This window comes from Xiphophorus hellerii, chromosome 23 (assembly GCF_003331165.1).
Source record: "Xiphophorus hellerii strain 12219 chromosome 23, Xiphophorus_hellerii-4.1, whole genome shotgun sequence".
Classification (NCBI taxonomy): domain Eukaryota; kingdom Metazoa; phylum Chordata; class Actinopteri; order Cyprinodontiformes; family Poeciliidae; genus Xiphophorus; species Xiphophorus hellerii.
Window position 1 is genome coordinate 7,806,884 of NC_045694.1, and position 24,485 is coordinate 7,831,368.

Genomic DNA, 24,485 nt, shown 5'->3' on the forward strand with positions numbered 1-24,485 from the left:
AGGTCGCAATAAATCTGCGTGTGTGCAGATGTGAATGTGTGCATATGCTGGGATCCTTTTTAAAAACTCTGCATAAGTGTGTGTGTGTGTGTGTGTATGGGGCGTGGTGGGGGTGCGCGTGTGCGTGTGTGTGTGCGTGAACGCGCAAAGTGTGCGGTGTCAGAGAGAGGGAAGGGGTGCGTGTGTGTGTGTGTGTGAGAGAGAGTGCAGGGAGGGAGTAAACTGTGAGACGGAGCGAGGAGGGAGACACACACACACACACACACACACACACACACAGGAAAAACGATGAAGTGAATTTCATTCGTGGATTTGCTTCATGAGAAGTTGTTGAGTTTGTGTTAAAAAGCGCAAGTGTTGAACTGATATGCAAGATGGCAATAAGAAAAAGAAAACAAGGAGGTACGCGGCTCTTTGCAACAACTGAATGAGAAACGGGCCTCAACATGGAGCACTAAAACCCCTCTGAAAATGTAGAATTAAAACTGCTCTAGAATGCACCAGATAGGCCTCTTGCAAAGTATAGATAAGCATGAAGCAAACTCACCTTTTTTTTACCCCCAAGCTATTACTCACTCTCTCTCTCTCTCGGTGAAATGTTCTCAGAGGAAATGCGGTGGGACGAGGGCGACAGTAGAATGAAGAACTGACTTGATTTTTTTTTTCTTTCTTTTTTCTGTTTTTTTGGGGGAGTCCAGAGCCCTGTAAAGTAAAGAATGTGAGAGCTCCTTCCTGGGACAGATTGAGGAGGAGAGATGGAGGAGATGGAGGAGGAGGGGGGTGGAGGGCGGCAGAGAGAAAAGGATGTGAAAAAGGCTCGGAGTTTCTAAAAAGCGCCGCTTGAAGCTCACTCAGCGCGTCTCTGAACTTGATCAGATTTTGTGTCCTGCAGCGAGTCAGTCAGCGGCAACCCTGTGAAACTTGCTCAGTGGCACGACATCTTTTACAGCTTTTAGCTAAGCCAAAAAAAATTTAATTAATTAATTAAATTTAAATTAAATGACAAATACATTTAGATTGCAATTACTAAAATGTCTGATAAAGTATTTATCTATTTATTTACGCATGTATTTCCGTATTTATTCATTTATCTATTCGTTTATTTATCTATGTTTCGCCGGATACATTTTTTTCTTATAAAGAAATAAAAATCTGGAAATGCGCCAATTCATGAAATAAAAGATAGATAGATAGATAGATAGATAGATAGATAGATAGATAGATAGATAGATAGATAGATAGATAGATAGATAGATAGATAGATAGATAGATAGATAGATAGATAGATAGATAGATAGATAGATAGATAGATAGAGTGCAAATTACTATCCTTTATACCGACAGTATTAGTGGGTAAAAGTTAGGAAAAGTTCCGTAATTATATTTTTTCTTTAATTCTGGGGAAGTTTATGAGTTTCTATGCCTCTTTCCATCGCATGTCTGCATTACACTGAGTGAGGCGCCTCACATTAACACATGTGGGATCGCCGGAGTGTTCCGTTATACCTGCAAAAATAATGCCCGAAATAACCAATCACACGCAACCAGTGAGACGACCTGCCATCTTCAATCCCAAATAGTGCCAATCACAGGAAATCCAACCAATTAACGCCACTCTCGGTGATCACGTGTCTGAAGGGTAGCTGAGCGCCGATTGGCCACCGTAGCACTGCCTCCTGAGTTCATTTATGTTCTGGGAGTGAGTGATTGACTTTATCAGTCCAAGGACATCATCAGCCTGGTAAGGGGGGGAAGTTTGATCCTCTTTCTCACGGATCGCAGTCAACGGGAGTTTTTTTTCCCTCCCAGCTCCTTTACATAGGATTTTTCCCCTCATTTTTTGGCTTTTTTATTTTTTTATTTCTAGGATCTTTTTTGCTCAACGTGGTAAATCTCAGCGCAGTGGTCTGTAGCCCACCGCGCTCCGCTCAAACTGGATTTTAATTTGATCTTCTGCTTCCCACCCGACTCCTGAGCTTGCTTCGAGCTTCATGACTATGCTTCTAGATAGCGGTCCGCAGTTCGCATCGTTAGGAGTGGGGGGCTTCGGGACGCCACGGCACCACGACATCGGGAACAGGGACCCGGGTCTGGGACTGAATCCCTTCTCTGATTCCTCCCACTCCGCGGCTTTCAAAATAAGCCCCGTTGCGCACGACATCGCATCCAGCCAGACATCAGCTTTCACTCCGCAGGCGACGGGATACGCGGCCGCTTTGGGACACTCGCACGGCGGGCAGGTGGGCTCATATGGCGGGGGAGCGTTCAACTCGACGCGGGACTTTCTCTTCCGGAACCGGGGCGTCGGGGAGTCCCCAGGTCCGAGTGCCCAGCATGGGATCTTTGCAGCCTCGACGGGGAGTCTGCACGGGCCGCCCGGGATCCCCGACAACCCCGGACATTTGTTGTTCCCTGGACTTCACGACCAGGGAGTGAGCCACACTTCTCCGAGCGGACACGTTGTAAACAGCCAGATGCACCTCGGCTTACGCGGGGACATTTTCGGAAGACCAGACCCGTACCGGCCGGTGGCGAGCCCCCGGACGGACCCGTACGGTGCTCAGCTGCACAACTACAACCACCCGATCAACATGAACATGGGCATGAACGTGCCGACGCACCACGGTCCGGGGGCCTTCTTCAGATACATGCGGCAGCCGATCAAGCAAGAGCTGTCCTGCAAATGGATAGAAGAGAACCAGATGAATAGACCCAAAAAGACGTGCGACAGGACGTTCAGTACCATGCACGAGATGGTCACGCATGTGTCCATGGAGCACGTCGGCGGCCCCGAGCAAAGCAACCACGTCTGCTTCTGGGAGGACTGCCCGAGGGAGGGCAAGTCCTTTAAGGCCAAGTACAAACTCGTCAACCACATCCGCGTGCACACGGGCGAGAAGCCGTTCCCGTGCCCGTTCCCTGGATGTGGGAAAATATTCGCCCGGTCGGAAAATCTGAAAATCCACAAAAGAACGCACACAGGTAAGAATCAGAGAGTTTTATTTCGCATAAAAGAATCACGGGGTCATTCCCGGGTAGTAAATGTGTGTGCTCAGCCGTTACACAGCAGCATGCTTTTATTGTTTACCAAAACCATTTGCGAACTTTGCTCCACGCCTCATGCCCTCAGCAGCTTCCAAACAGTTAGTGCATTTAAAAAAATAATAATAATTACATAAATCAACTGCAAGCTCAAAAGAAAAACCATAAACAACTCTTTTAGCAACTTTGTTGTGCTGCTAACGCTGCTCAGTGCGCATGCATGGTTTCCAGACGGGAAGTTTGGTGTGATTCATTAAGATTCTGTGCTCGCTTGTCAGACTACCAAGGCAGCAGACAACTAATCAATTTCTAACTGTTTATAATTGTTGCTCAGCCGTTGCACGATGCCCTGTTGATTCATTGTTGACTACAGTTGAGTTGAATGAAGGGGGGACCAGGCCTCTTGAATAAATAAAGCCTGACAGAGCAGCAGAGTGTAGTAGTGGAGCTCGTATCCATGTCTCCCAGAATAAATGTAGGTTACCCTGTTATATAATAGTCTGCAGACCGTCTCTGTTTTTTTTTTTCTTTTTGTTTTTGGGGGGTTTTTTTCAGGTGGGTGTTACAATCGGGGGGCTGAGATTTTTTGTTTGTTTGTGTGTTGCAATCGTGATTCACGGTGCGCTGTGGGTTTGTTTAATCCCGCAGGTGAGAAGCCGTTTAAGTGTGAATTTGACGGCTGCGACAGACGCTTCGCCAACAGCAGCGACAGGAAAAAGCACATGCATGTGCACACGTCAGACAAGCCATACATCTGCAAAGTGTGCGACAAGTCCTACACACACCCCAGCTCTCTCAGGAAACACATGAAGGTAATTAACGTCTTCATTACTCCTTAAACACATTAACACACACACACACACACACACACGCTCCACCACCACCACTACAACCTCCATTCCTCTGCTACAGACACAACTTGAGGCATTGCTTAAGCTCTTATTGCTGGAAAAAAAAAAGAGTGTAAACAAATATGATGCCAACGAGTAAATACTTAGAACTAAGTTGTGCTTAACAGAGAAAATGTCTTCTCGTTATTCTAATTTACATTTCAAGTTTAAATGAATATGTTTACGTCAATATTTCAAAAAATAGTCCAGCTTTGAACGTGGATATTATTAGTTGTTCCAGTCGCATTTATTTGTACGTATGTGTGCGTGTGTGAGGAAGGAGGAGGGGGGGTGTATATGTATGTAATTCCACAATCTTACTATCTTTCCTTGTGTTTATTTTATTTATTTTTTTCTTTAGGTACATGAGTCTCAAGGTTCGGAATCTTCCCCGGCAGCGAGCTCCGGATATGAATCGGCCACTCCACCGGTGCTGGTCTCAGCCAGCACCGAGGACCCGACAAAAACACCGCCGTCAGCCGTGCAAAACACGCCTGGTCACAGCGAAGGACTGCCGCCCAACTTTAACGAGTGGTATGTTTGAAGTCGTGAGGAGTGGAGCCTCTCCCTGCAGTTTGGACCATGAGGACGAACGAGGAGTGACTTAAAATAAAACCATTTTCTCTCTCATACACACTCTTGCGCACGCCCGCACACACACACACACACACGCCAACAAACACACACACAGACGCATACATACAAATGGGACTGGAACAACAACAACATGGAGATGAGAGCAAAAGCCAGCACCAAGCAGGCCACGTCCGTTCTCAGGATCACGGAAAAATATGACTTTATTCCGCAGTTTTAAAACAAAAATCATCCACGACTAAATAAACTTTCTGATTATACTTTTTTTTTTGTTTTTATTTTTAATCTTTTAGTTTACAGATTTCAGAAAGCTTGTTTTATTTTTTTCATTTTATGTATTTTCTCAATTTTTTATTTAAGTAAGAAAAAAAAAGTAATTAAAAAATGAAAGATTATTTCACGCTGTTTTATATGACGGTGACGTCGCCTCCTTCGATTGATTGTTGAAACTTCAAAAACAGTCTTAAGAAACGTGCCAAAGTCTTTGTCATGAACTTGAACGCAGATTTAAAAAAAAAAACTGAAAATCCTAAATAAATATTATACTCGTGAATGTATTTTTTTCCTTGTTTGATGGGGTCGCATCTGTTGTCAACGTCCGTTTTCAGGTGGAGACATGTGGTATTAGGTTTACGATTGTTACCGTTGAATATAACGTTGCCTTTTGTTTATACCGTTGTAAATACATATCCATGATGCCATATTTATCGATTTGTAATTTAATTATGGGTATAAGTTCTGAAACTTAAATGATATTTATGAAAATGTTTTTCTAACAAGATCTGTACAGTTTTTGGTCATAACCAGCTTAACATTGAACAAATGATAAACTCTTCTTTAAGCTCCAACATCGCGATTGTATCCTTCTGTTTTCCTCTTCTTAACAGAAATAGGCCTACATGTGTCTTATTTGGACCGAATAGAAAAAAAAATCATCTATATGAATATTATGGATTTGTCTATATATATTGCAGATATTTCAGTCACTTTTATTTTCCTTATGAGACCATTGACATGTATAAAAAAACATTGACTGTCTAGAACTGAGTTCAGTTGAGCTGAAAAGCTACGAAGCGGTTCTTTTTATATATTTGGTTCAGTTTAAACTTTTTTGTGGATTTTTCTTTTATAGGATCAGAAATAGATGTCAAATATTAGAGGAGAAAGTAAGATTTTAAAAAAGAATGAACCCATCAGCCTATTGCACTCCTATATATACAGGTCTTAGACGAGTTGTGCGCAGTTCATGATTATCCAAATCGAGTATTTTTCAGTATTCATTTCAATTTGAGGGGGTCAAGCACCCGAAAAAAATACGCCTGTATGGCAATCTTTATAGTTCCAGCAAATGTCTTTGTGCGAAGTAGCCTCTGTTTAAATGTCTGCATCGGCAACAATTGAACTGTCACGACACAGTATCTTCAAAAATAAAATAAGTTATGTTTTTTTTGTCTGTCAGCTTGCATTGTTTTAAATGTAACTCTTCTGTGAAACTAAATCGTGTTATTTGTTGTGGTGTTGCATATAGAGCAGTTTTGATTACACATTTTTGCTTGTTTTTTTGTGTGAATAACTTGTCAAGATGACTTTTTTCTTTTTGTTGTGTTTAACAAAAAAAAAAAAAAAAATTAGTGGAAGGGAAATTTGGAGGGAGAACACGTTCAGTGGCGACAAAAAGAGTTACAGCATTGCATTGTAACCTATTCTCAAGAATTAAATATTATGCATACACAAAGTATATTGTACTCTTACGAGAACAATTTTCAGACCACCAGCACTACTTTTAAAAAAATAAAATGTAAAAAAGTGAAACGGTACCTCTTGACAGTGATATATGAAATAACTTTATTTAAATAATTTAAGGAGTATATGTTTTATATGCTATTTTCTATACCTTAATTTAAAAAAGAAGTACATTTTCTTATTCCCGTCACCTTCCTGCCCCCATGTCCAGAGGTCAGAGGAAAATATCTGATGTATAAAAACACAGCTAGAATGTGATGTTGTAACACTTTCTGGGAGGGGGAAAAAATGGGTCACACTCCGAGTTATTCCTGAAGAGCAAAACTGTATCACTGATGAACTGTGTCACTGTGCCACATCGAGGCAAACTATGTTACAACAAGCAGGCCTATATGCGCTTAGAGCCTACCTAGAGTCAGACGTTTCCTTGTACTTTTTAGGCTACTGTATGTTGGTTGGTTTGTTCTGCCAACTATTTATGAACAAATGTGAACGGAAATTTTGATTGAAATTAAAAACAAACATTATGAAAAAGCGACTCTCGGACTGCCACCTTGATTATTATTATTATTATCATTATTATTATTATTATTATTATTATTAGCACCACGTTGTTTCTGCACGCTGCATTCTGTACAGCAGACACTGTGTGAAATGCTTTTTGCATTAGACTTGTGGGAGTCACTTGAACTTGACACTGATTAGGCGCCATCTTAGTATCTTGATTGTGTGTGTGTGTGTTTGTGCGTGTGTGAGAGGGTAAGAGACAGAGAGCAAGAGAGAGAGAGAGAGAGAGGGGGAGAGAGAGAGAGAGAGAGAGAGAGAGAGCGTGCGCGCGCATTATGTGTGGGAATATTTGGAAAGCAAGTTAGAGAACGGCAGCTTTGGAGATTAGCGGTAAACTGTACAAAACATTTATCACGAAAAAAGTTTCTTCAGTGTTTTTTTTATTAATATATTTTTCTTACTTTCCAACTGATCTTTAGAGAATAATAACAGTAATCACGGACGCCGTCAGGAAGTTTTCTGAGGGATGGCCAGTTGGGGGACCACTAATAATAATCTAGGGGTGGCACACCAAAACAAAAAAGCTATGGAGCGGACTTTTACAATAAATTATTTCGGCACGTATGATTTTAAAATGCTGTAGCTCTCCCTTTATTTCACCTACATTTGCGATCCGGATATCATGTGACTACGGAGTCAGGAGCGACCGACAGACATTCAAAACAGCGTTTTAAGACAAAAAGTGAAACATATTAAAATTAACATGTAACAATTCATCAAATGTCGTCCCTTTCTTAAATGCATATACACAAAAAAACGGATGCATGTAAAGCAGTCTGTCCAGGGAGTGCTGAGAAAATTCATCAAGGTGGCCATTGCCCGAGTGGACGCATCGGAGAATCGCAGAACAAAATTATCACAACAAAATGTGCTTTTGTGTTTTCTCTTAATGCTCTTTAAAAAGTAGCAAAAATAATCAAAGGTTCATCCTAACAGTTTTGAATGAGTGCCCAGATAGGAGAAAATAATAATGAAGGAATGGCACACCATTAAATATTTTTATTTATTTATCTAGATTTCTTTGGTGGAACATTAATTTTAAGTCCACTAAAAATATATAATAAAAAGTCATCCTAATAGTCTATGGACAACATATATACCATACAGCTGATATGTTAGAACACGCCATCTCTAGCCCCGCTGCCTAATTTAGCATCCATGACTTAAAAAATAAATTAATAAATAAATTGCAGCTAAATAAGACATGTTTCTCTTTTTAAAAAATGAACAGAAATGTGCACATAGAACTGCTAATCTGTAGGATTGGTCATTGCCGCTGCCCATAACTGTCTTGGCTGCAACAACGCTAAATCATACAATATAAAAACAAATAAAAAGAATTGTTCTTTTCTATATTGTTTTCCTTTTAAGACAAATAACACTAGTCAGGAAATATGTATGGAGGCATTTTAAGGGATGGCTAAATGGGGGCCAGTGATAACCTTGGGATAGCACAACAAAACCAAAAACTATTGCAATATGATGTGGTGGTGGAATTTAAAAAATACATAAATCTATGTTTATTTAAACAGCTAACAAACTGGAAGGTTTTCAAGCTCCTACATACACATGGCACCCATCTGCCCCCCTTGGTGGCGCCCCTGATAATACTTCTGTGGAATAATCTTGACTTGTAGACCTGAGGAAGGGAAGTTGAGGACCCTGCGTGACCATGGCAGTGGAGTGGAGAACGTTGCCAAAAGTGGCTCTGTCACAACCGATTAATGAGGCACCACAACACGACAAACAAGCATCAGTGGGCGAAGTAATGAGGATTACAACAGGGTAACTTAAAATTTGAGTGACTCAAAAAAAACAAAGTTGGTGCAAAACGCTGAAATTTCTATCAGTATAAAATAATTATTTAGTCAGTGTTCTGCCTTACTAAATCTGCTGAGCTTTGTTGCTGCTTTACATTAATGTACTTTTCAGTAGAGCATTAAAATCCTTTAACCGTGAACAGATTTATATGCTGTGACTCAAATTCTGTTTTTGATTCTTTTTTGCGCAAGCGCTCTACCCCCTCGCTCTCCGTTTGATTTCATTTCTTTGCGCCCCTTCCTCCTCTTCCTCCCTCCTCTTTTCTCTCCCCCCCCCCCCCCCTCTCTCTCTCTCTCTCTCCCTCCGCACCCCCTCCTTTTTTTTTTTTTTTGCCTTGCCCGCCTCCCTCCCTTCTCGGCTCGTCTAGTCGCACATTACAAGTTCCTCCTCTCAGACAACGTGACGTGAAATAACAGAGACCCGGTTTCTCTCCCAGAGAAGGGGGCACATGGAAGCCGCACATTTTTACGCATGCACTTTGGAAGAGGTGCTTAACCGGCAGACGGGGGTCAGAATGGAGGGATGTGCCAGAAATGTGATAATGTGATGACTAAAAACTTTGCATATTCCTATTTTTATATAACTCCTCGGTATTTTACAGCAGATAAATATGGATTTAGGTCAAACCGTGCAAGTGTTGCACATTGTTACACCGAGAGGAGAGCAGACGGTTCATTCCAGAATGAAGAAATACATAAAAGGCTCCTTTTTCAAGATTCTCAATGGATCAGAAAGCATTGTTAGACATAGACAATATCCAACTACAGCAGCTCGAGTAAGCCCTCATTCAGTTGCTTTGGACTGCTTGGCTGCTGTGCGCGGACTGGCAGCGCGCAGTTGTCTGTAATCTGTCTCACTCCCTCTCTTGTGTTTGTGGCAGAGGAGCTGCAGGGAAGGGGTGGCGGAGGGAGGGAGGGTTTTGTGCTCTGCACTGAGGGGGGGAAAAAATAGAACTGAGGTGCACTCCAGCACGCGCCTTCCGCTCAAGTTTAATGTGGGATTGATTGGACAGCCCCATCCCTTTACCTTCCCCGTGTCTCCTCAGCCGCAGAGCATTTGCTGGCTAAGCGGGGAGAGCGCTCTAAGAGGATAAAGTCACACAAGCAAGTCTCCAGTCTTTTGTCACGCAACGGAGGCGGCGATCTTAATAATAAACTTACCTGATAATTTGCTTCGTGTTGATAAATTACTGATTAGAGGAAGGCAATGCATCTTATGCAGACCTCATCTCTGAATCTCCAGGTTCTAAGGTAATTCAGTGCGTTAAAAAAAAAAAAAGCCAGAGCATCAGATCCAAGACTGTTTATTTACATCTGAGGTTTTATCCGGCACTTAATGCAGGACTTATGTGCTTTGTAGTGAGTGGGACAGAGTTTGGGTTTGCTCCTAGGCCTTTGATCTGAAGCCGAGACGTTTTCTACTGTTTTTTTTATTATTATTATTTTGTTGCTGGGGACATCGCGTACTTCACCGTACCGCTGTCAAATCCCTGGAAGATGTTCAGGTTTGTTCACATCAACCCCAGCCAACAACCCTTAAATAAACAAATACAGTCATGTGGAAATGTATAGCGCCTCACAGAGAGGAACTATATTAAATTATGTGACTGAATTTCTTCCAGCTCATCAGAAACTGCACATTTTTAGCTTTAAAGGGGTTAGACAAAATAAATTTGCTACACCACAGTAAGAAAAACCATCTAAAAAAACAATTGAATTACTCTGGGCTAAACATTTAAGTTTACTGGATAAGGGATTTGGATTCTACTGACTTCGATTGTAGTGTTTTATCATTTGATTTTAATTTTCAATGTATATAATTGGATCTGAAGCTTACTGTGGTGGGTGATCGACAGAAAATTGGACAGAATTTAAACTATGCAACTTGCACATTCGAACTGAACCTGTTTAGCAATTAGCAATTTAGCTCAATAGACAAACTTAATTTGATTTCATTTAATTGAACAGATTTTGTATGGGAGGTAATGTATTTGTTAATTATGGATGCTTATTTCACCTCCAGCAGGGAGCTGAATATGCATTCAAAAAGTCTCTTAATCCGCCTTTAAATCTTAAGGCGTTTTGTAGCATTTGTGATGCACAACACAATGGCTTTGTGTTCGAGTTCCATTGTTCTTCGATTGCTTTACATAAGACAGAATTTGAATAACACGCCTAATCACGATACCGCTGCCGATGCGTAAAATAGGTGAAAGTTGCTAATTGAGTTCAGGTAAAGCGTCTAAACAATGGATAACGAGAACAAGAAATCAACGCGACTGTTTTTTTTCATGAGGCTTCAAATAACTAATAAAGAGCCCCAATCAAATGTATATTTAATTGCTTCATTGTTATCCTCCCACAAAACACACCGAGCGTCCTGTTCTCCAATAAAACGCTCTTGAAGGCAATCTATTAGTACGATGTCCGACTAGAGACAGCGGTAATTCCCCCTCAACATCTGGCGTGGTGTCAGAAACTTGATGAATTCCTTATCAGAGTGTGCGCATGCAGGAATCAACGTTAATAGGTCCCCGGAGTGCGCGCTCTGGCAAACGCTCATTCAGCAAAGCAGATGTTCACCAATTGTGCCTCGCGTTGTGTCTTCTGACAGATATATTCTCAGCGCTTTTTAACGGGTGGCGAATGAGTAAATGAGCATTTGTGACCCGTTACGACAGAGGCTCTTCCTCCCATTGCATGCATTCCTTGCGCTTCGCAGTAAGACAGACGAAGGCTGAGGTTTAAACTGAACCCGTAACTTTCACCACCTGCAATTAAATCGTTAGCCTAATTAAAAGGGCGCTGCAGCCACTTCACTAAGCATTTGGCCATTATATCTCCTGCAAAGTCAACATTTCAAAGCTATATTTGTTTGAGCCTGTGCGAACAGGGTTGATTCAGCACTTCTAGCAAACTTTTCACCTGAGAGCCCCGGGGCCAGCCTCGCAGGACGGAGGTCTGTCCCTGGGGGGAGAGAGGTGGGGAGGCGGACCGCGGCGCTCACATATTCATTACTCTTTCAAAATAAAAGAGACAATACTCGTTAATGTCTCCTTTTCTAAAGACAATGAATTAGAATTGGAGAGTCCCATTATTCCCATTATTTAAAGAGAGTTTTTGTCGTTTCCCGTGGCGATGTGTTTGCGCGTGCGCAAAACTCTAGATAGATAGATAGATAGATAGATAGATAGATAGATAGATAGATAGATAGATAGATAGATAGATAGATAGATAGATAGATAGATAGATAGATAGATAGATAGATAGATTATAAATAGCTCAAGTTGTCCATATTGTTTTCACAGTTCCATCTTGTGTCCCAGAAATGCCAATCAAGACAAAGGAAAAAAGGCCAGCTCTATAGTTGCATAATGTCTCTGCGATCTTTAATCCGTTATATGCATGAGGCAGGGATAGCACCATCAATAACAATCTGGTTGATCCTGTCAAAGCTGCTGCACGTGTGCGTCACTCTCCTCACGGCATGTTCAGACGGATGCAGTTAGACAGCAACTTCTTGAGTTTTGCTTTTCTAATTTTCCCTAAATCTAATTTCATATAATAGAGGGATTATACCTGTCTTATTATTATTATTAATTATTATTATTATTATTATTATTATTATTATTATTTGGTATAGAGTGACAGTATATTAGTGAAATGTGCTATGCTATTTTTTGTATATATTTTTAGTGTTATTGCGTTTTTTCTGAATCAGGTCCTCTAAGGTATATTAAAAGTTTCACATTTTAATGTTTTTTCTCCAAACAGAAAATTTGCCAGAGCCCTACAGGTAAACAATATGTTATATATAAGTTACAGATCACCATTGCTGTTCTCTAAAACTAGTTTTCTTTGTCAATTATTGCCCTTTAAAAAGCTTTTTATTCATAAAAATGGCACAGCTGAAAACACAGCCAGACAAGATATTTGTTGCTTGAAAAAAGTCAAACTTGTAGTCAAAGCAAAATTGATCCTTCAGCACTTCAGTCGTAAATGCCTAAAAGTGCACAAAACATGTCTTTCTAGAGATATTTCAACATACCTTCATCTATTCTGATGTTCAGCATTAATGAAAAAGTGCATTAACTACAAACTGTAGCAAGTAAGGCAATTTCAACAGTACTTAAATTGCCAAACAAATATTCAAACTCTACTAACAGAAAGCACAGCCGTACGGATACGAGCAGAGATAAAGCCTCTAACAAAATGAGAAACAGAAGGAGGAGCGGTACAATCTGGATTTTCATATGCAATTCTGTGGCCCCTGTTGTGCATCTCTGGCCCCCTGATCAGAGGTTACCTTGCTGTAATTGAATGTGTTTGGGTGAGTAGGCCCCGACAGGAAGAGACCAGGTGTTTGAGTGGGTGGCAGCAGCTCTTGTGCAAAACACCAGAGTGATATTCAACAGCTGTGCTATGCAGGTTTTCAACAGCCATAATAAAAAGTGTTAGACATAGCACCAGTTATTTTCTTCCCACTTTTCCAGTAATCTAGATTCCACTCTCCCACCATTCCTTTTGGCCAAACAGAGCACAACTGGCCTACATTTTCACAGCATTAGCTGCACTGTTATTCAGTGGATTTTTGGGGGAGTTGAAGGTATTATTATGGTGCTGGGTTCAGCTACACCAACAAAGCTGAGTCAAACACATTTTTTCTTCCCTACAGTCGTATCAACTCTACGATCCGTCGTAATGGGGAAGGGCATGGTGAGGTTTAACAGTTTAAACTTTCTCCAATTTTTTCCCCCCTTCATCTTATTTAAAAGTATCCGTCCTGGGACAATAACAAGCGTGGGGTTTAGAGAGGAAGGAGGCGGTGCAGGAGGAGAAAAGGAAACCAGGTAGGAGGGCCCGGTGAAAGAGGGGGATGGGAAAGCCAGGTGCTGGTGGAAATTGGCAGCCGATTGCCAAAGCGACCTCATGCCAGGATAATGCATGGGGCCATAGGTGTCCCCCAAGCCAATCCCAACCCTCATGCTGATAGCTTTTCAATGCCTGTGGGACAATCTCTACAATAATTGCTTTTTCCTGTTTCAATTCTGCTCTGTAGGCAAGTCACAAAGGAGAAGAGACTTTGTTTCACACAAGCATTCCCAAAAGTCTTTCAGCTGGTTTGGTGACCCTTTTTTAGTCCCCACAAAGTTCTACGGAGCGCCGCAATTTTATCTTAGCCTGTTATGTAAAACACCACAAACAGCAGTGGTTTTAGACTTCAACTTTGAATAAAATAACGCCACAAAAAACGTCAAAATGATAGAGTGTAGTTACATGATGGTGTGGCTGACACTGTTTTTCTCCCCCAGTCAGGAGGGCCTTCTGAGGCTGCAAATCATCTTGTTTGTTCGAAAGCAAGATGGCCGCATATTTTTCATATATCATCACAGAGACGACAACTCCATCCTCCGCTATGAAGGCCAGTGACATATTTCTGTCCTGGCTGGGGAGGACGGTGACCTCAGTGGTTCTGGTGAAACACAGTTCTTGCAAAATATTCAAATTGAAAGGCATAAAAATAACAAATAGTAAAATAGTAACACCCTTTTAAGGTTGTTTTAGTTGTTGTTGTTTTACTAAATAACATACTCAGACTTACAAGTTGGATGATTATGCCTGCATAATTTGATGAGCAGGTTTAAAATCCACTAACTTCTCTAAACATTCTTATTATTATTATAATAATAATAATAATAATAATTATTATTATTATTATTATTATTATTGTGTTCTTATAGGACATATTATTAGCTTCATGGGGCTCTAGAATAAAATTATGTCTTGGTTACTTTGAAGTTTAAAGTTAAAAATGTCCCATAATTAAACCTCGTTTCAATGTATCTGTTTTCTTCTGTTTACAATAAAATGTAAAGTTTTTAATGGTTTTAAAATGTATTTGCACACTTAATAATTAACGACAAGCCTGGTTAATGTTAGGGCAAGAGGAGGGAAAAAACAATTTAAACACGGTGAGTTCATAAGTTTCTACAGGTGGAACTTCGAGAAAAAGCTTCTTTATAATGAATTAAGTCTTGATTGTTCATAAAACTAAAATGAAAACCATATTCTCGGTAAAGATGAAATTATTTTCTTTCAAAACGTTACCAAATTTATAATTTCCGTTGCCCTTTCGGTGCTTTTCTTTGGTGCAAACGCGATGTTGTCGCACTTTTCTGGAAAACACAAAGTAAAGAAAACGCGACGGAGATTAAATTTCCCTTTGCATAAAACAAAAGACTGCGCGTTGCGCTCTGCAGATCAGCACACGGGTTCATACTGTGCAGCATTACTATGGAGCCAGTTTGTTTTCACTCGTGATGAGCATAAATAATGTATAAACTCTCCTGTCTGCCGGTTACATTTAATACGCCGACGTGCATGCATTAGAGAGGAAGCCGGCAAAGGCTCCAAAAAGGTGATAATATCAGACGTGACATTGGAGTTGACCTAAACTCGCACGACCAGACGGAGGCGTGGAGAGCAGATTAAAAACCTGATGTTTAAAGCAAAAGGTTAGATATGAATAACTGTGTCAAAGTAGTAAAATTGGTCCAAATCTGCTGACTGTGAAGACTGCTGGTTGCTTAGAAGTTTAACTCTATAGATTTAATACAGTTAATCTTATCTGCGGAAGAAACGCTCATGTTTCCGTTTCTCTGTTTTTCTCTTTTTTTCTTTTGAAATTGGCAACAGTGTGCCCATCCAGGCCCCAGTTTAATTTGCCCAGTCTTGGGAATGATTTTTTCTGTATTACCTAAACAAGGTGAAATCTGGGGCATGCAGACTCTCTGCTGCTTGTCGGAATCAGTGGAGTGTGAAATTGCAACACCAGACTGCTGGGATAATAGCTCAGAAGGGGGCTAATGTCCCTGCTACATTCACAGAACATTTTTATAATGACTGGATTAAAGAGAAAAAAAAATATAGATTTATGTTATAGTCGGTTTTTCCTGCTTTATTCCCGACTTCATCTGCACTTTGGGTTTTTGTGGGTGCATTTATTCTGATTGGATATGAAATGTTAAAAAAAACAAAAATTTAATTTGAGCAGTACAGTTTAGTCTTTCCTGGCTCTCATTCTGGGCCCTTTTTGACCCCGTTCTCCGAGCCTGGCTTCCTCCAGCAGGCCCAGTTCCTGTGTCTCTCTCTTGCTCATGTATCCTCATATATGTGCAGTTCTTTCCACTGGGCTGGCCATACTGGGGCAACAGCCTGGGGGCTTAAAATTCTGGTAGCCCTAAAGTGTTTTTTTTTTTGTAATGAATGTTTTACAAATGCTGTATTTTATGTGCTTCTATTTAAACCTGCATAACTGAGAAGTTTTAAGGCCTTTTTACACAAAGTATAATTGGCGAAGCAGACAGTTTGAACCAACTATCCACACACACACAGACTTTTTGGTGAAAAAAAAAACAACTGATTTTTAAAACCAGTTTAGAAAATTAGAGATTATTAGAAATGCTGCAGTGCATTCTATGTGGACTCATTATCTGGAAATTATATATATAAACCTGACACAGAAATGACTTCTCCACATTCCCACTGGATACTTTTTTATTTTAAATAAATTATTCTGAATCTTTCTCACTCTGTTCAGTTTGTTTTCATTATACTTCAAACTCTGCAACAGAATTGATATAAATATTCCAATAACAGTACTGCTTAATGTCACGTTGCACTTTGTATGTGATCCATAAATGTCCGAAAGTTAAAATAAAACTGGCGGATTGACCATCTTTCTGATTAATTTGACTAATAATCATTTGACCACTCGTGGATACACAGAAAACATTGAACAGACAACTTAGATGGTCAGCGGATTCCTTGAAATTAATATAAATCTTAAATGAGATTTTGACATCTAGCAAAAGTAATGGACCCAGAGTGGACTCAGCAGAACACTGAATTTTACATAATACTGTAGATCCCCATACATATGCAGCATTCAAAATGGGAGCACATAAAAAGCAACACAAATATCTTAAGGGTCTAACATTACTTAGCATCCCACAAAAATCTCTTTATTTCCTCCGACTTAGAGTTATGCTTTAAACTGTTTAATACACAAGCATAAGTGGAATGACAGAAAACAGTGTGGCAGTAGCGATATTATTTGGAGTTTGGGTATATATCCTATATGCAGCTTTCTGGCAAACACAAGCTTAACCTTTGACCCCACGCATGTCAGATGTAAGGACAGCTGAATTTGGCTGCCTCCGCTACACCCCTTTCTTTGTTTTTTGGGGAGAAATTTCAGCCACTGTGTTACATCACCACATTCAAGGAAATTTATTAGGGTTTTTTTATACACATAAGGCGAGATATTTTGAGAAATGACTGTTTGCAAAGAGTTTTTTAGGAATTGCAGAAGGATAGTTGTGTAAAAATCTATTTCCTTAAATCTGATGCATCCCTAAGTATGAATCTATTATCGTAAGAATGTGAAAAAAAACATACACCAGGCATCAAAATTGGCACTAGCACATGCTCTTGACTACACATAACCATATTTTGTCTCAGTTTGTCCTTGTGAGACAAATCACACTTCACAATTCTCTTGCACAAACATAAATAATGTGAGGATTACTGAAGATATGGCTCTGTCCAAGGGGACATATCCGTATAGTCTCATCTGATCTGCCAGGCTCTGCTGTAACCAAATTTGTTCTGTAATATGTTTGCTTTTTCCAAATCCCTGCCAGTGACCCTTTAACTCTCCCATCGATGTTAAACCTAATCTTTCCTATGATTGGGGCTGTTCTGGTGGTCAGCTGCTGTCAGGCAACATGCAAGAAAAGACACATTTCTCTCATTAGCAGAGCTGAACTGTGTTGATAGGTGCTGAGAAATAAGTGATTGGTTGCTTACCACTTATTTACAGAAAAAAAGTTGAAAAAAGTCTGAAAAAAGCTTTTACAACATATGAATATCTACAAAAAAATCTAACATAGCATCTAGTTTTAACTGCACATTAAGCCAAAGTAATGCTTTTTTAAGGCTGTTGTTCTTGGGAGGCAGGATAGTTCAGGATAATCCAGGCTTGTTTTTAGACTCAGATCCTCCTGAAATCGATAGAAATAGGCATGTTTTCATGTTATCCAAAGCACATAAACTACACCCATCCCTCTTCATTAGAAGGATATGGTGTTTTAGATTGTTTTGATGTGTTCGGAGAGCAGACGGACTATTGGCTAAGCATTGCAAAAAGCAGACAGACAGACAGTCCAAGCGGTTTAGCCTTGTTTAAAATTATTAATCCACTTCTAATTCCAGCTGGCCTCCTGACAGCATAGAACTCTATCAAAAAAAAAATCTGCGCCTCCATTGTGAGACCTAGCAGTAGAGAAAGGGGGGGGCTGGGCGTATTTTTTCTGCTCCAATCAGTTTTTAGAGGTTGGGCGATTAAAAAAAGAATCCCATCCCCTCACCTCGCCCCCTTCCTCACACAGCGGGGGGCATAACAGAATCATTAATTCCCCATTAATTTCAGAAAAAAAAGAAATGTCGACTCAATGCAGTTCCTTAGACAAAATGAAAGGAACAGGAGTGACAGAAGCGACAAGTGATTTTGTGATGAAAGAGTGATGAAAGATGACATTCCATAACTCCACAGTTTTGTTTTATAGAAAAAAAAGTATTGTTATGTGACTACTAAGTATATTTTCTTCAGGAACTTAGCAAAGTGTTTGGATCTTTTGATTTGAACTTTTTTACAATAATTTTCTGCGTATTTTGACACCTGAAAAATATAGTTATTTGGCACATATTTTAGTTTTAAGACATAATTGTAATAGTGTGGCTAGTTTAACAGCTGGAACCTATCATTTATAATCACTGTACTAAAGGACTTTTTTATTTTTTAGCACTGTCTGACTTTTATTCTGACTAAGCGTTTCCTATTTTAAGTCAGTTAAAATGATCAAAATTAGTTGTTTGTTAAATGCCAGAATGATAAAGGAGAAACATTTTTACTCATTTTTTTACAGCTATTTTCAATTTCAGAAGATTATGTACATTTCCGCAATATTTTGTAGAACTGTCTTTTTAAATTGTATGACTGGGGTCCAACATTTTCTGTATCCATCCACAACCTTCTGACAGTCGTTTGCTGTAATTTTGGCCCATTCCTCTTCACAGAATTGACCTAACTGAGTCAGGGTTTTTGGCTCCTTTGCTCAAAAACACCTTTTCCGATCTGCACCCCAATCTTCTGATTGTTCCTCAAAAGGATGAACTTTGTTGACTTTAAGCCACTTTGTAATTGTGGCAGCATTTTGGCTCATTGTCCATTTTGGAGAACCATTTGTGCTGAAGCTTCACTTCCTGGAAGATGTCTTGAAATATTGCTTCAATATTGTCCACATAATTTTTGTTTCCTCATTTTTCACTCACAGATCATAATGCTGCCACCTCCATGCCTTGCTAATACAGGTCGGATGATTCATTTTTTCTCCCCTAAATGGTCATCATGACCAAACACTTCCTTTTGAGCTTCATCAGACCGCAGAACATTTCTCCAAAATATCAAGGTGTTTCTCTGATTTGCATTTGTAATCAGGCTTTTTATGTTGCCTTTGAAGTAAAGACTTCTTCCATCTGAACAGTCAGTACATGTTTCATTATGTACTGGATAATGATTCTCCTACCATCTTTAGCTAGAATTTGCACAAGTTGTTCTGGGGTTGATACACACAGGTAACACCAAAACCCATCCATCTCTGGGACACAGAACCTGTCTCCCCCTGGACATTTCCATACTTTCTATGCTTGTCTATAAATATTTGAATTTAATTATTTTTGCTCAGGTCTATGCATAAAATTAACAATAACTGTGTCTTACAGACAGCATTACTATACCGATTAATATTTTATATTATTTTTCCAACAGTAGCAATATTTCTTGCTTTTCTGTTTTAAAGGGGTGGTATAATGTATTTTCCAGGGACATAGTGCCATTTTATACCAAAATCAGATAACTATGATACCTCCCGTTGCTATAAAAAGGCAGTATATATCAAACATGACTTCAAAGAAATTTAATTTAATAATTTAATGCCTTAGAAATGGGCTGCTGTCTCTTTAAGAAGCACCTTAAGAAAAACAACGCTTCTCATTATGCCATTTACAAATGTTCTTGGGAGTGTTGCACTGGGAAGTAGTTTGTATAATGAGCTCAGCAGTCACAGTTCCACCATGTGTTTTCTAACTGCTGCTGCCGCTAGTCTGGAGGAGCTGAGTGGGGAAGGAGCTTGTTAGGGTGCTTTGTGAGGCGGACGCTTTGCTGGAGTCTGCATCTCCAAGGAGGAGCTACGTGGAAATAGGCAGCAATTTGTGACAGTAAAAGTTTTGCTGTCACAAATTTCCTCAATGGTATTATTAGAAGGAGAATGTCAGACCAGCCCACAGCTTTTTTATTTTTGTTCTAGGCTACTAAGTTAATTGACAAGTACAGTGGGCAGAGGAGTGGGTCATGGAGGGTTTCAAATCACTGAAGGGACTCAGAGATGGATGTCTCACCCTGCCACAGCAAGATCAGGACTAACGGCCACCACCCCACCCACAAACCTGAGCATGGGTCCTCTTTCATCACCCCTTTTATGATCACACACACACACATACACCCCCGCATATATATAAACATTGACTTATACAGTCTTTCACACATGCAGACATTCACAAGGCCATTACAGCTGTCTCAGCTCAGAGTGACAACCTTTCATATCTGTCTGTCTTCAAGCCAAGTGGTTATCATCTATGCACCCAGCCATTAGCAAATGTCACAAACACACGCGTTGACACGCATAAATGCACGACTACACACACACATATCCATGCAAGTAACACACAAGCGTTTTTCAGGAAATGAGGTCCAATTAGATGTAATAAGTGGCAGATAAGTAAAAAGCATTTCAAAAAATTCAATGCTTTAATTTTTTTTTTCCAGATTGATTTTTTTTCTACTAATTTCTCCCCACCCCCGCCCCCTACCTCTCTTTCTTTCTCCATCTCTCAGGGTGACTTGTGAGCGCTTCAGAGATTGACAGAACAAAAGAGATTGTTGTGGAGATACTAATTATTTAATGAATTCTTTATTTATTTTAAAAGTTCCCTGGGTGGCAATGTGCCCAGACGGTTACAGTAGATGGCAAATTACAGACTGGAAGACAGTGACTGACACATGAACAGAGGCAGAGGGGCAGGGGGTGGACTGTGCCATCCAAACATGCCCATGCCCTTAAAGCCATGGCAACATCCCCCCATCCTGCCAGAAACCCCCCCACCTCACCAACCCGCCCCGCCACCGTTCAGCCTTCTCCACCATTGCTGCACTTCTCTCTACGACCGCGTGCTGCTTCCATTTTTCTGAAACTGCTTTATGTCATTCCAGTTGCAATGAGTTTTCTGGTTATGCTTCAAGTTTTTCATAAATAATCCTTAAAGACGGCTATGAAAGAAAAGTGATGTCCTTCTCCCTTACTATTCTGAATGCAGACTTCTGAAATATTTTCTTTTCCACTTAACAGTTTGTCAAATGATGTGTCCTCTCCCCCAAAACCAATAAGTAGGGCAGGGGCAGAGTAGGCCACTAAAGACCCGGTCATTATTGATTTGACAAGGGAATGAATAATTCATCTGTAGTGGCAGGCATCAGCTGGGACAACCATTTATGACTATCACAGACATTTCCAAAATCTGACCTTTCCTCCTGCTCCTATTTAGTCTAATATATGTACAGAAGTACAGTACAAAACTGTTTTTCACATCTTGTCATAAATTTATTAGAATTTTATGTCATAGTCCAACACAATGAAGCACATGATTGTGAAGGGAAATGGTTTTCAAATATTTTTACAAATACTAATCTAAATAATATGGTGTGTTATATCCTCTTCCCTTTAACAACCCAAATAAAATCCTGTGCAGCTACAGTATGTCTTCAGAGCTCAAAGAGTAAAATAGTCCACATGTACACTTCTCTATATCACATTTTAAATACAGTAGTTCTGTGAAGGTTTCAGGGGTTGATGAAAGGAGATTAATGAACAGTTCATGAAGACCAAGGAACACAAAACACAGGTTATGAATATAGTTTTACTGACATCTGCTTAACCCATCAAACCTACCAAAACATAACCATTCACCTAAACCAACAGATCAGGAAAGGAGAGGATGAATTAAAGAAGCTGCCAAGAGGCCCATGGAAACTCTGGAGGAGCTGCAGAGATCCACAACGGAAATCTGTTGAGAGGTAGCCTATTACTCATCTGCTGCACAAATTTGATCAGAATAGAAGAGTGGCCAGAAGAAAGCCAAGGTTAAAAAAAGTTATAATTCTACAATTATTCTACGAAGAATAATTGAAGAGATGATTATAGCAAAATACAGGACAATCCTGGAAGAAAATCTGTTAGAAGGTGAAATAAATAAAATTGTTATGGAGGGACACGTGCCAACAGGACAACAATCCTAAACACAGTCATATTAGCAACATATTAATTTTTTGGAAATGTTTAGTTAAATGCCAAACCTAATTACATCTGAGGAAAACTCATCTCCATCCATCATTCATCTGGTTGAACTTGAGCTATTTTAAAAAGTGAAATGCATTAAAACATCAGTCTTTATATGTGCAAAGCTGACAAAACAAAAACCAAACTTATAAAAGTAAAGGTGCTTCTTGACTAACAAGGATTAAATACAACTGCACAGCCCTTTTTTAAAAATACCAAATGTAAAAACGTTGAAAATCTTGTTTCTTTCATTTGTCCATTACTTTTTCCCATTACAAATGTAAACCCAGTTAAACAGACTAAAGTTTGTCAGTGTAATTTGTGTGGTTTGTCAGTGGCAAATTGTGGAAATGTCCCAGTCGTACTTGTATTTTCGCAAGGCACTGTAGACGCTACACACCACCTTTGTCGACCTTTCTCACAGCAAGAGCAGCCCTTTTATTGGCCTTATTAATAATTCCAAATGTTCTTTTTAATTTCAGTTTCTGCACATTCGCTTCAGCCAAGTTCTGCTTAATTTACGGTCATTTCCAGTTTCCCTGCAGCTCTTGGCAGCAGCGCACAAGGACAGCTTTATGCATGTGTGTAATTCACACACTCGTTGGCACCATCCCCATGCAGCAACTGCCTTCTATGCAGAAAAACTCATTTATGCACTACCTCAGCAATAGAAGATATTAGAAAAAAGACAGATTTGATTGGCTGAGTCACCTTCAAAGCTGTTGCCTGATAAACACAGATGTGACTCCGGAGCTGCTAATATAAATCAGACGTCCACGTTTGTGCCAGTAGGACTATTCTGCTGGGCACATGAATAAGTGCTAGTTAGTCAGAGGTTGAAAAATGCACAGTTGTGCAAATCTGCTATAAGTCAATCTTGTTAGCGCTAGCACAAAAAACAACAGGGAGATGAAAAACAGGCCTTGTGGTGGTAACCTTCCACAAAGGTCGCAGGCTGATTCCAGGATTTAACTCACTAACCATGAGCAAACGTCTGAAACTAACAAATCACAGCCTGGGCTCTGACTTCACTTCTCCTGCTTGACTAAACAAGTGTCACTTAAACAGGGGGATTTTTGCTCATAAAGCTGCAGGATCACAAGCTATTCCAGTAAAAATCTGAAATCTCTGAGAAAAATGACGGGGAGTAGAGCGAGACCTGAACCTTTCCCATCTGTGTACAATAAAAAAAAGAACTCCCGCAATTTATTCTGCAATAAAGGAACAGTCGCTGCTCTTGAATAGAGCTCTCGGGGTGTCATGAGTGCAGAAAGGCAGAGTAAGTTTCAATCTGTACTCGGGCTACCTGCTGCGTTACCAGATCCCCAGCGAGCGTGAAGTCAAGCAGACTGCTTCTGTGACTCACGCTGCCTGCCACCACCTCCACCATGCATCATGATTTATGCCGTGACAACAAGACGTTGCCGCGGTGAGATGAAGATGTGTTTTGAGAGAGCAAGGCCTGACAGTGATCACCTGGTAGAAAAAAAAAAGGAAAACATGTAAACAAGTGTTAAAGCGAATGAAGCTTCGATGCCGTCTGCGGATAAACATTATATTAGTCAGATTTATTTGGCACGTAGAGAGCACATTTATTGAACCCCCTGGTGAAGATGTGTAAAGAGACTTGGAATAAATTGAGCTTTTATTGCCGTCACATAATCTCACACTAAAGAATTATGTAAAATCCACCCTGTAATTTGAGTTTATGTATGCAATGAGAAAAAGGATCAAATTCATCAGGGCCACACTTAATGACTCCCCTAACAATTTCTACAATTTAAATACAAATGAGGCCGTTTTTAGTTCAGACTTCAGTTGTTCTGAGTGTTGTAAAGGTCTGAACAGTAGGGCAGAACAGAAATAACCTTTACTGTCCCTCAGTGGGGGATTAATTGCAGTAGTTTTATGACTAATTGTCACTATCAGGTACACCATTGGCCTTTGTGTGCTACAGCAACATGTCCATCCTTAACTGAATGCAGACTCATTCATGCACTGCCTCAGCTCTGGCTGTTTTTAATCTATGAATCCGTTCTTGAACTTATGTTCACTTCTGTGTAGAAGCCTTAGTCATTAAAGTTCACATACTTAAGACATCATTTTGATGCAGGTACCAAAAGTCAGAACTGAATTAAGTAAAAAGCCTTTTTCCACTGAAGAATATGAAGAAGGATTTCAAATAATTTCTTATAACTTTGGGGCAAATTCATCAGCTGCTGCATTATTTAATGCTATAATCCCTCCAGAATATTTTCTATTATAAACTGTTATATACAGTACAGACCAAAAGTTTGGACACAACTGTGTGTCCA

The 24,485-nt window shown here is 40.0% G+C and overlaps 1 protein-coding gene and 1 long non-coding RNA gene across 4 annotated transcripts in view; one reads left to right on the forward strand and one right to left on the reverse strand.

Moving 5' to 3' along the window:
• Positions 1-24,485, reverse strand: part of LOC116714145 (uncharacterized) — a 132,321-nt gene that overhangs the window by 65,800 nt on the left and 42,036 nt on the right. The gene's annotated exons all lie outside the window — the stretch shown is intronic.
• zic3 (zic family member 3 heterotaxy 1 (odd-paired homolog, Drosophila)) lies at positions 1,699-6,807 on the forward strand. Its single transcript, XM_032554487.1, has 3 exons — positions 1,699-2,982; positions 3,691-3,854; positions 4,294-6,807. Exons 1-3 carry the CDS (start codon positions 1,992-1,994, stop codon positions 4,474-4,476), a joined length of 1,338 nt encoding a protein of 445 aa, XP_032410378.1. The 5' UTR covers positions 1,699-1,991; the 3' UTR covers positions 4,477-6,807.